Source organism: Branchiostoma belcheri, unplaced genomic scaffold (assembly GCF_001625305.1).
Source record: "Branchiostoma belcheri isolate BF01 breed outbred unplaced genomic scaffold, Haploidv18h27 scaffold15, whole genome shotgun sequence".
Lineage (NCBI taxonomy): Eukaryota > Metazoa > Chordata > Leptocardii > Amphioxiformes > Branchiostomatidae > Branchiostoma > Branchiostoma belcheri.
In genome coordinates, this window is record NW_017802935.1 from 1,100,549 (window position 1) to 1,113,604 (window position 13,056).

The 13,056-nt window shown below is 42.9% G+C and overlaps 1 protein-coding gene across 1 annotated transcript; it reads left to right on the forward strand.

Moving 5' to 3' along the window:
• The first annotated feature begins 3,241 nt into the window (after nucleotides 1–3,241).
• Nucleotides 3,242–12,620, forward strand: LOC109465377 (toxin MIT1-like). The gene is made up of 2 exons (XM_019762597.1): nucleotides 3,242–3,404; nucleotides 12,146–12,620. The coding sequence occupies exons 1-2, from the start codon at nucleotides 3,282–3,284 to the stop codon at nucleotides 12,395–12,397; spliced, it is 375 nt and encodes a 124-aa protein (XP_019618156.1). The 5' UTR covers nucleotides 3,242–3,281; the 3' UTR covers nucleotides 12,398–12,620.
• The last annotated feature ends 436 nt before the right edge of the window (nucleotides 12,621–13,056 follow it).

Genomic DNA, 13,056 nt, shown 5'->3' on the forward strand with positions numbered 1-13,056 from the left:
ATGTTTCATACATTATAAATTTCCCGGACAACATTTGATGCAGAACACTGTATTACATTTAAAAAGACACCAGTCAGGTTTTTTTTCCACTTGTAGTTTCCTAGTTCCATTAAGTTTGTGAATGACTCATGTTCACTTCCGGTACGCACACTCACCTCTACATGCAGCCAAGATTCTGCTGAAGAGGAAAATGACATCAGAGCGGACCTGTTCAGGTGTACCGGACTCGCTAATGAGCCTTTCCCCGCAGTCACAACCTCACGGCAGACCCGGAATGGTCACGACGGCTGGGCCGTCTGAGGTTGTTTAACTCTTTTGCTCTCACGTGTGCCTTGGCAAGTCTCCACGTTCCAGTCGGAAAGAGGCAGATACAAGTAGAAAGGTAGCATTTGCAAAGCACCTAACACATAGTGTTAACATTCACATGCACAATGTAGCCTGGCAAACTACTGCTCTGTATATTCGTAGTGTATAGCCGGACCAGTCCAGCTCTGCCCTACTACATAATGTAACCCAACACCACAGAGTGTCTACTATAGCACCAGTTACCATGGTGACAGACGTCTGCAGTTGGTCTGTGTTTTGGCATGTCTACACGTTCCTGTCGGAAAGATGCAGAAGGTAGCATTTGTAAAGCAAAGGCATACACGGCGTTTACCGTTCACATGGTCTAGTTTACCAAATACAGCTAGAATTAGAATTAGAAAGGTAGCATTTTGCAAAGCAAACGCATGCATGGTGTTTACCTTTGCATGGTCTAGCCTACCAAGGCACTGCTCTGTTTTTCTTACTCAAACACACACACATATATATATATATATACTAAGTATATACCAGTACATCCAGCTCTGTTCTGCCACTTGCTACATAATGTAACGCAACACCACAGGGTGTCTGCTGCAGCACCAGTTACCATAGTGACAGCCGTCTGGTCCAGGTCATTGACCTTATGTGTTTCGAGAAGACGAAGAAGCAGAGCAAAAACGTTTTTCTTTCTCCGAAGATAAACATAATGACTGATAAAGGAACAAGTGAAAACACAGAGCTAGAGCAAGGCCAGATATCTTAAGCAAACCTTCACCTTAGCCAACTGTTGGCCTACTTGAATATAGATAATCGAGAAAATTCCCAAGGATAGTTTATGCTTCAGCTCAGGTCAGCATGGCACGAGAAGAAGACGACCAACGATAAGAATAGAATTTTTTGGCAACTGTATCGCTAAATTCCTAGAGGATCTAAAGAGGGCAAAGAAGAAGACCACGGACAAGAATTGAATTTTTGGCAACTGTAACGTTATAGCTGCATTCCTAGAGGATCTGAAAAGGTCAAACATCTCCGGGAGGCAGAGATAGTAGCTTTCGATAGAAGGGCAAGAAAACTTGCTGCTCCCTAAGCGGAAGTTTTTGGCCTCGGCTTATATCTAACGTGTTTTACGCGGTTTTATCTACTAGTAGCCTCCATAGCATGCCAAAAACTGGGGGTCTTCATGGTATTTGGGATCTTTTATGTGCTATTTTCTGATTGCATATACTTGTAGACAACATACCCGGCCTGGTTGAACTACCCCCGTGTTCTGAACTGGGCTACAGGTTTAAAACAGGTGAAGACCACCAAACCCCTAGTTCTATAAGCCTGCTACGGAGGCTAGTTTTATCGGGGGTTTCTTTTTGTACTGGTGTCTTTTTTTACGCCAGCTTCGGGTGGCAAAAGGCCTTGCCTGTTTGATACTACATTGCAGCCACCAAAAGCCTGGCCACTTTGCTACTGCCTTGTCGCCACCAAAAGATCTGCTTGGAGATTAACTTGCTGCATATGCTTGATGTGCCAGTAAAGCACTGGAGGATCTAAGTCAAAGGTAAGGTTACAGCCAGTCATACAATTAGTCTTCACCATTTCGACTCACCAAGCAGCTTTTTCATGCTGTTTTGTAATTGAAGCTATGTTGACAATTTACGCACAAAACTTCGTCTTGCCTTGCTTATATGATTCATTGTGTGTACACTGGGCTAATTTTGTCCTCCTTCGTGATCCAATTTTTGTTCCACTGAATGCAGTTTCCGTTCGATCATTCTCCTCTACCGGAGAACTTGTCTTCTATCTATGGCTATTTATACCGTTACTGTCGTATGTATCATGTATATACATGTAGTAATGAGCCCATCCGTTTACATTATACAGGAAATCTCTCGTTTGAGTCAGTCGGTGAATTCATCTTCCACAATAGGTACATCATAATGAGCCAAAGCTATAGCCTCCTCCAGACCTTCCTAAAGGGCTATGGATAGTAAGATTTGGTACAAAGAGGTTCAGTAATTATCCAGGGGAGTGTGCATCGGTAAGGGTTAGCTTCTACCAGGCTTTGGGAGGCGGCTGGAAAGAGTAGAAATCGGCCAAATAGAGACTCTGAGATAACATGCCAGGGGCAAACTGTTCTCTCCCAGCCGACAAACTCCCCTGGCATGTTATCTCTCTATTTGGCCGATTTCTACTCTTTCCAGCCGCCTCCCGAAGCCTGATAGAGGCTAGGTAAGGGTAACATTTTGCCCTACCTTCAAGGGAAAATGAACTCTTTGGTAGCTAACCCCACCTGGCCAATTATCCCCCCCTGTTTCGCTAGATTTTACTATTCTGTAACCCGCTAGCCTCCGTAGCAGGCTTATAGAACTGGGGGTTTGGTGGTCCTCGTCTGTTTTCTGATTAGCCCAGTTCTATTAAAACGGGGGTAATTCAACCAGGCCGGCTATGTTGTCTATATGCAATCAGGAAATAGCACATAAAAGCTCCCAAAGACCCCCAAAACCCCCAGTTTTTTGGCATGCTATGGAGGCTAGTAACCCGCGTTGTTAGCCTGGTGGAGACTATGATATACTAGTACATTGTCATGAGTCAGTGCAGCTAGTAACAGGTTGTTGGGTTACTGGAGTGAAAAGAACGGAAGAAGCGGGGGCAATAAAGGAAGCGGTTACTCCGGTCCTCGCCCCCAAAAATAGCCCGCGTATCTCTTTGTTTCCTGTGAAGAGCATGATGATTTCGCGGATACAAAGTTTCCAAAGTTGCCGGTCCTTCAGATCCGGGATTAACCGCGAACCGGAGGCAGGTGCCGTGCCGTGGTATATTATTGTGCGTTGGCGACGGCCCTCCCAACTAATGAGGTACTCCATATGCGCGTGCGTGCGGCACGAGGTAGAGTGTATATAGAGGGAGAGGCAGGGTCTAAGGCCTTCATACTCCGTCACTCCAGAAAGCCGCCTGCACCTCACCACTACTACTACTACTACAACATGGGCATGGGAGAGACCTGCGTGCCGGCGAGGAGGATACCGGCGGCGGCGGCCTTAGCGTATCTGTTGCTGCTACTGTTGCTTCAATGTCACACCGGCGCCGAGGGCTATGTAACAACCGGGGTAAGCACAACGCTATTGTACTATCATAATGGTTCTATACTTGAATGGGTAGCGTATGTAGTTTGTACTGTATCCAGAACCGCGTCTGTCTAGTTCTATGCCTGAGTGACTGAGGGTTAGGAATGAACACCAATCAAATTATTAAGGTTAGGAATCTTAGGAGCAGGCACGGTTCTGGATAGTTTCCGGCAATCCAAGAACGTAGACCTGCCCCAGGCACGGTTCTGGATACGCGTGGACTATCCATAACCGTGCCTGTACATGTGCGTGGTTCTGGATGAAACACAATTCTGGATACGCTTGATTGGACAATCAATACCCTTGTCTGAGCATGGTTCTGGATAAAACACGATTATGAATATAACAAACACACAACTCCTTACTCGGTAGGGAGAGGTGGACATGCGGTATAGTAGAAGCGATTTCCTTACACCTTAATGAAGTTTATAGACCAGGTAAACGATATTCAGATAGACAATTCAAACTAGCACTGCACGAAAAGGGGCAAACGAACGTGGCAAATACAGGGTTAGTCCCGTAATACTAGTAACTGCTTTTGGCAATTGATTCCTATCACTTATCTGGCGTCAATCGCCATCCTTAAGGCAGACATTATACCAGGCGCACCGAGGAGACTTTCCAGGAATTTGACTTTTTGGTAAATCCTTCTGTTGAAGCTAGCTTTTAACGGTAACGCTACCATAGGAATCTGTACACAAATAAAAGTGAGCTATACCAATATGGGTGTACTCTGCTGTTGCCGCCTAAGTCAACAATTACCAGCCAAATTCCAGGAAAGCCTGCTCGGCGCGTCTGGTGTACTGTCTGCCTTAACAATGACGATAAATGCCAGGTACATGTAAGGCCACACCGTCTTAATTTTATGGATGACATCCACGCGCGCCTTGATTTTCGCCTGTTCTCAAAAAAAAAATTATAATAATAAAAGATCACCTTCTCCGAGGCTCTGGCCTGGCTCTAGGTCTGGGTAGTCCATGGTAGATAGCGACAAGGATAGTAGATAGTAACTCTGGAGGATGGCACCCAGGCTGTCGAAGCTCCACGACTCAAGACCTCAGTACATACGGACAGTGCCGATTTATAAACTCTGCAAAAAGTCAGCATGTGCTGGCTTGTCGTATACGTACGTCGCTATGTACTGCCGCAAATTCGCAATACATGTACCTGCTTTGTATTCCTGTGGTTTTGTGGCATTTTTATTTCTGGTCGGATTTTTTTTTTATTCGCCCGCGCGCACTAATTTTGGGGTCTTCAGAGGATGCCATCCATGAAATTAAATCGGTGTGGCCTAAGTGATAAGAATCAAATACCCACATGCACGTGTCTACTACTTACAAGACTCAACTCAACTAAATACGGAAGATAGCTTCAGGACACGTCGATGAAGGTTAGATATCCAGGTAATACGATACGCCAAAAAGCAGTTGCTCAAGCAACTGGATATGATTTTGGAAACGGTCAGACGTTTTAGCTAGTATCCACTAGCTTTCATCAGTGACTGAGAGACCAGAGGGGAAATGCAGGTTTATAAGCACTAACTATTGATTGATAGCTTCAGGACGTTTCGAGTGACATTGAGTGGCTAGCATTATAACGCTCTGTCAGTTCATTCTAGTGAGGCTAAAGATAAGAAGAGTGATGGAAACTCGAAACGCCCGGAGGTAATATCAGTATTTATCCAGTAGTAGAGTTGGAATTATATAAGTCTATTAAAGGGGCATTATGTAACAATTTGGCACCAAAAATTGAAATATTTTATTTAAAGAAATATTCGTGAAATGGTAATTTACTCTAACTCTTACTTTTCATAACATATTTGTGCAACAATCTTACATTTCTGACATCTATGGTTGGCGCTAAAAATGTTCAACATAAGGCGCACTCAGTTTGTGGTGCCACCTCAAACTACCAGAATGTAAACAAACATGGCTGACAGCTGTCTTTCAAACCTTTAAACACGCTCGTAAGACGTCATGATCATATTTTGACAATTACACTTCCTAAATGACAATTATTTGCAATGGTATAGGGTTGATCCAAATTACATTGTAAAGAAATCACGAGAAAATTTACTATTGTTATCGCCGTAAAGTTACATAATGCAGCTTTAAGTCTATATGTAAGATTTCTATACAGTTTCAGTTACTGCTGTCAGTACCTGTAACCTTGCCGTGTGCTCTGTTGTTTTCTTTGCAGGAAATTTAGTTGTAGGTAACTGTCAAAATATTTTTCTTAGTCACTCTAGTTCTTCTTCTTCTCGGGTCACCATTCACTGCTCCCTCCAATACTCCGCGCATGCCCTTCCTCTGGGAGTCAGGGCTTCCAGGTCCTCCTTTGAGCAGTCTATAATCTCCAAGCAGATCCCTCTCGGTGGCAAAAAAGACAGTATCAAATTGTCCAGACAGTATCCATTAGCCAGAGAAGCTCCGCGGCCACCGACAAAAAAACAAAATGGCCATATATATAAAAAGCTAACGATCATTCCCCCACAACCTCTGCTTGGAGAGTAGTCACTCTAGTCAAGACGAAGGTTCAAGCAAGAAGTAATAACGAAGGTCCTAAGAAATGGCAGTAAATGTCAACATCAGACAGAATTCCCCATCCGGAATACTTTGTTGTTTTGCCGCTGTGAAATTGCATTGGATGCCTTCAAAGAAACCTCGCGTCATGAATACACGACGTAACAAGGGAAGTGATTAACCTTTACTGCATGTTGTCTCCTCGGCCTTTTCGTGAAACGAAACTAACGAATTCGTCTCTACGTGGAGAGGTTACTAAGTATCATAGAGCTACGATGTAAGGAATTAACCTACTTGCGTGACGCAAATGTGTACACTTCAATCATAATCTGTAGGTTTTCTTTCTGTAATTGTCAGATACATCACGTACACAGTCACAGATGTAAAGAATTAACCCACTTGCGTGCAAATGTGTACACTTCAATCAGAAACTAGGTCTCTTTCTGTAATTGTTAGATATATACCACGTACACAGTCACAGATGTAAAGAATTAACCCACTTGCGTGCAAATGTGTACACTTCAATCAGAAACTAGGTTTCTTTCTGTAATTGTTAGATATATACCACGTAAATAGTCACAGATGTAAAGAATTAACCCACTTAAGTGACGCAAATGTGTACACTTTAATCAGAATCTGCAGGTTTTCTTTCTCTAATTGTCAGATATATATCACAGTCACAGACGTAAAGAATCAACCTACTTGCGTGACGCAAATGCGTAAATTTCAATCATTAAACTATAATTTCACTTAATTTTTCTGTCTACTTATTAGATATTTATATAACAAATGTAAGGAATTAGTCTATCTGCGTGACGCAAATGCGTACATTTCAATCACCAAAACATAGTTTCATTTATTTTTTTTTCTTCAACATTGCCTCCTGTTATTTAAACCACATCGTTAAATGATTATGAATCATGCTTTTTCCAATTTTGTTTAATTTTGACAAATTTATATAATTAATGGGTGCTAATACTAGCATATGAGAGGGTATGCATGTGTAGTTTAATATTTGTATACATATTCGAAGGTATAAAACATACAAATACTCTGCAGAAGAAGAGTTGAAACTCAATTTACAACTGTTTCTGTCGCTCGTGTCGTTAAGAGGATACTTAAGATGATTCTAGAGTAAACAAGACCACGATGCCAGACGTCGACCTGGAAAATAAACAATGTTTCTGGAGACATGTCTGCCCTTAAAGGCATCCAATGCAATTTCATGGCACGTTGCAAAGCAAAAAACATTCTAGATGAAAAAATCACACTTTCGACATCATTACATACTTAACGCATTCTTAATAGCACCAGAGTATCAAAGGCGCCTCTTCAGTTTTGGAGTACTTTATAAAACAAGCAAACATTGTCTTTCTACGACATCGCATTTTTGGCTCACACTAGTCAGTATGCTATGGGAAGGCGTTGGTTCAACTTATTACATTAAAAGAAGGGCCATAGACTTAGAAAATCCAGTTTTGCCATCCTGAAATTGCATTAGATGCCTTTCAAAAGCAAAACTGCCCATCTCCATACATGGCAATACACGTGTCTGTATTTAGGTATCCGTTATGTTTGTCTGGTGGCTTCGTGACGTTCTGACGTGGTTTGGCCGGCTGTACACTTACAACATACGCAATACGTCAATAAACCAGTAATTGGGGAGCATGTGGAGTACGTCTTGCGTCTTGGCAGCCTGTGATTGTATTTGCACAAATCGGTCTCATTTGATTTAAAGCTAACTCGCCATTTCAAGTGCCCTTGTCTACAGTAACATTAGCCAAGGATCGTCGGCGTTCTTTCGTCTCAGTAGACGAAGTGTTTAATCCCAGGAGGTCCCTTCGCCTTCTTTGGCAGTGGCTGATCAAGCCGATTCTTGAGTGGTATGCCCTACCACATGTTGTGCAAATGAAAATAAAGGATAAAAAAATGAGTGGTTTCACTTTAGCATAGTGCTTTACCTAGGCCTCCTTACGACTTAGTAGAGTGTGGATTTTTTAATATTCAAACATGTAGTCACAAGACGTGGTGACGGCACACTGAAGTTTTTTCAACTTATATTGATGCCACCACCAACACAGGGGACAATACAATACTCATTTTTCACCTGAGCGAAGTGAGGAAAGTCGTGTAAAGTGCCTTTCCCAAGGGCACAGGATCGGTGGCATGTCAGGACTCGAACCCGGTACCTCTTGGTTCCGAGTCGAACGCTACGTCATACGACCATGGATTTGGTCACAGGAGGTCCCTGCATCTTCCTTGGCAGTGGCTGAGCAGGCCAATCCTTGAGTGGCAGACACGTGTGAAAGAACAGGAAACACAAGGATATACTATTACAAGATAAAATTGAGTGCTTTCAGTTCAGCATAGTGCTTTGCATTCATTTATCTATTTACTTTAAATCATTTTACCAGTAGGCCTGTGACCTGATTTTCAGGTGTCCTCGGGTATATGAAAGTTACGTACACAAGAAATTAAACCAATTGCATTGACATTAAGCAAAATATTCACGTTGAAATCGGCCATACGAATCTGTTTTTGTGAAGTTCAGATGGCTTGTTAGGAGTTGCTTCAAAATAGCTATCATTGACGTCAATGTGGTGATGAATACATTAAGCTACAACCTCGAAAAGAGCGCAGCCTGAACACAGCCGGGTCCTTTTATGGAACGTTAACGTTGTCATCGACATGAAAATACATGGGAGACGACAATACACAGGAAGAATTATAGCTCCTATGTATGCTAATGGTAGATCTAAATAACCTCAACACAACAATGTTCCCAATTATTCGTGTCTCCAACCGTTTGATTTGCGGTTGCATAATGATGATGCCGCGAAGATATCGGGATACGCGTACGGTGAAGTAACTAGTTAAAATATTCAATAGCAAAGTTCTTTGATCACAACCATTTATTTTTACGAGCCGACGTTTCGATGATTGTCTGCCATCTTCGTCAGGGCAATTCTGACTGGGTTGTGGTTCCGCATATGTCCTTATGATGTAACAAGCCTATGTATGTCACAATTACACTACGTTCGGAAATGCATTGTTAACAGCAAAACCAAGTAGAAGTGCACTGTGAACCATGTAACACCTTTAGTGCGCTAGTAACATCTAGTGTCAGTGCACAGTAAACCAGTCAGAATTGCCCTGATGAAGATGACAGACGGTCATCGAAACGTCGGCTCGTAAAAATAAATGGTTGTGATAAAAGAACTTTGCTATTCATTCGTTTACCAACCTGATGAAATAATTTACGGATGTTGTTGGAACTTTGGGGTACATGACCATAGCCTGGTTACCAGACCTATCCTAGCCCCCGAGTGAGGTGAGGTGAGGTGAGTCTTTATTCTCTATCCTATCTATTCTTGGAGAATATAAAGACTCGGGAGCTAAAGTAGGTAACCAGGTAAACATGACCTTCGTGTAGATAGACCAATGATTGACGATTTTCTGAAAGACGAAGACTTTTGGCAGATAGGAGACCAATGATTAAACCTTTTTCTGAAAGAAGAAGACTTTTGGCAGGTGAACATTTTACTACACGGCACGAAAAGTGATATTAAAGCACGCTTAAACTCAGCGTAAAGGCGGCACACTTTCCGCACCTTTATGACCCCTAAACGATTGCCTTAACGTGGACTTTCCGGAAGTTCGGAAAGGGCATTTTCACGGTGCCTTTCTGTGACTTTTATATGCTTAAATGTGTAGTTAGTTACGCACTATCTTTTCAAAGAAGTCTGTATCCTTTACCAAGAATTCTGCTAAGCCCGTTTAAGGTCCAGACTCAAGAAAGATCAGATGACGTCAGTCTACATAATCTTGTAAAGCCATGCTATCCAAGCGAAGGACAGAAACATCAAGACGGTCGGGAAGGTACTTAAGCTTATTCCTCAAAACACATCGTCACTATGCGCTTATATAAACTTCATATTACGCACAGGGAAATACAGTTAAGTCCAAACCATGCCTTTTGTTTGCATTTGAAATATATAAATCCCTTTTAATGGTAGTGACGCAGGCCACTCACAAAGATGAGGAGACCTACTCAAGTACAAGTGAGTAAGTTTAATGGTAGTTCGTGCTTAAACCTGCCTTTCTGACAAGTCTCCAGTGTCACCGATGAAAGGTAGTGGATGCTACCTGAAAAAAGACTGTTTTTGGCGTATCCCTTTTAATGCACGTTATTATAGGTTATCATGCCAAAACTACTGTAGGCTTAAGATAAAAGCATATATATATAAGGCAAATATAAGGCAAAAAGCACTTTAAGCCCTTCGTAATGACACCCACGATTGAGTCTCAGGTGTTTCATTTCTCCTTCCACTTTCATCCCAAATTTTACCTGGTCCTCAGCTGCCCGTGCCGCAACTGCTTAAAAAGATCATAGAGAAACCGTGAATGATTGCATCGCATGTCGTTATTGACAAACATGTCTTATCAGACAACCACAGCTGCAGCAGATGCTGACTCGGGGTTGTAGGTCGTTACCTGCAGACATTTGTCCGCGTGTGTCACGCCCGTCGCTTTGGCGTAAGAACCATTCTTTAGGTCTCAGCAAGTAAATTTTATGGATGACATCCTCCCCAGACTCCAAATCTAATGCGAGCGGGCGAAAAAAAAACAAGGCGGGCCGAAATAAACAAGGTTCCTACATTTTAAAGTTGCACAAATGGTTTTGATTCAGTGGGAACATCACATATACACAGCCAGCATCACATATCACTGCATGAGTGTAAGAAACAAAACATTAAGTCAGAGCCTTTTCTTGTCTCCTCTCTTCATAGTTATCATAGTGCCATCCACTTTCCAGCATGGCAACAGACATCTTTGCCCATTTTTGGCATGTTGACCGCTGTCAGAAGGCAACACAATTTCTTGTTTTTTTTTTCCTCCAAAATTTGGTGAAATAATTGCGCGCGCTGATGTCATCCATAAAAATTACTTGCTGTGGCCTTACCTGCGGACATTTGTCCACGTGTGTCACGCCCGTCGCTTTGGCGTAAGAACCATTCTTTACAAGAAAACTAACCAGAAGAGACTGTTGCACCCCTGTGCCCTCTGGAGCGTCAGGGTTGCCCCTTATGACGCAAATACGTCGCACCTGGTTTGTGAAATAGCGAGCTATTTACAACGTGCCGGCTACAAAAGGTATTCTGACGTCTTTCGTGGTCGACAATTACATACGGTCTAAAAAAAACCTGTACAACATGCACTCTGTCAATGTTTCCATGCTTCGGACTGATTTCCAGAATACTAGGATCCGGTAGCTAAGGCAGAGCTAGATGAAGCTATCTTGCTCCAGGCCTGCGCTCATGTTCGTGCTATCTCACGGATCACTTGAAGAGTGACAAAGTAGACCAAGTAAAGAAGACACTGTATAAGTCACACCTTACACTTCTCCATAAGTCTTATTCGCTGTCCTATTAGTCTCCAACGAGATCATTCGATAGCCAAGACAGTATCCAAGAAGCAAAGCAGTATCCAATAGGCAACGCAGTACACAACAGGCAAGGCAGTATCCAAAAGGAACAAGACTGGCAATGAAAACATACCTTCCACAATTGTTGTACTACTATTTGTCTAACCCGTTCCTTACTTCTGGATCCAGCTCTGTGAGGATGATTACCAGTGCATTTTTTTGCTTGTTCCAGGTTTGTGAAGATGGTTACCAGTGCATGCGAGCCCAGGGCCGTCCTACGTATCTTGTACAATTGTTGTACTATACTCTATCCTTTTTCCAGGTTTGTGAGGATGATTACCAGTGCATGCGTGCCCTAGGCCGTCCTACGTATCTTGTACAATTGTTGTACTATATACTCTATTCTTGTTGTTTCAGGTGTGTGAAGATCATTACCACTGAATGCGAGCCCTGGGCCGTCCCACGTATCTTGCACAATCGTTGTGCTATACTCTATCCTTGTTGTTTCAGGTTGGTGAAGCCCTGGGACGTCCTACGAACCTTGCACAATCGTTGTACTATACTCTATCCTTGTTGTTCCAGGTTTGTGAAGCCATGGGCCGTCCTCGTGTCTTGTACAATTGTTGTACTGTACTCTATCCTTGTTGTTCCAGGTTTGTGAGGACGATTACCAGTGCATACGAGCCCTGGGCCGTCCTACAATTGTTGTACAATATTTGCCAGGCAATTAACTGTACAAAAACAGTTTTATTCAGCATGTTTTGATGTTGTTCCAGGTGTGTGAGGACGATTACCAGTGCATGCGCGCCCTGGGCGGTCCTGCGTGCTGCGCTCCCTGGGGCCGGTCCATCCCCATCCCTGTGTGTAAGGAGATGGGTCAGCGCGGGGAGCCGTGTCACATGGCCAGCAACAGGATGCCGTACCCGCTCCGGATCCACCGGGTGTTCTGGCGCTGCCCGTGCGGGGAGAACCTCACCTGCGCCAGCACCGGACTCTCTCGCATTGGCGTCTGTATGCACACCATGTAACGTTACTCAAAGGCCCTAGTGTGCTAGCTAGCTGGACAGCCTAGCTGTATCTTCAGTCAAAACTAATAAATGAATGAATAGATAAATGTAACAACACCTGGATACTTTACCATTGCCCTTAGGTACGGATACAAAAAGGTGCGCATTGTTAGTCTCCACCAGACTTACAATAAAGGTCTTTACTCATTCACTCATGTATTCCCCCTATATAGTTAAAATACACAATTTTTAACCCTACCTAGACCGGGCTTTTTTTGACATGGGGGGACCGGGGGGGGGGGTCTTTTGACCCCCCACTAAGAACTCGCGAACGGTATGTCGTATGACCACCAAATTTTCAGAGAATGGTGTACTAGTAAAAATTTATCATATCTGCAATTTTTATGTCGTTATGACGTAATATGACGTCATTATGACGTCATTAATATGATTTTATTGGCCAAAACCGTCTAAATAGGTTTTACCCTGTAAACTAAATGGTATTCAACATAACTGTACCAAAAGTGTTTATGACAGAATATTATGGTGTACTAAGTCTTATGTTGCCCATAGCAACACCGGTGACGTCATAAAATGACGTCATGCATATTTAAGATATCCGCCATCTTGGATCATCATTCTTGAATTTTCAAAAATAGTTTTTTTCATGATAAAGCTTA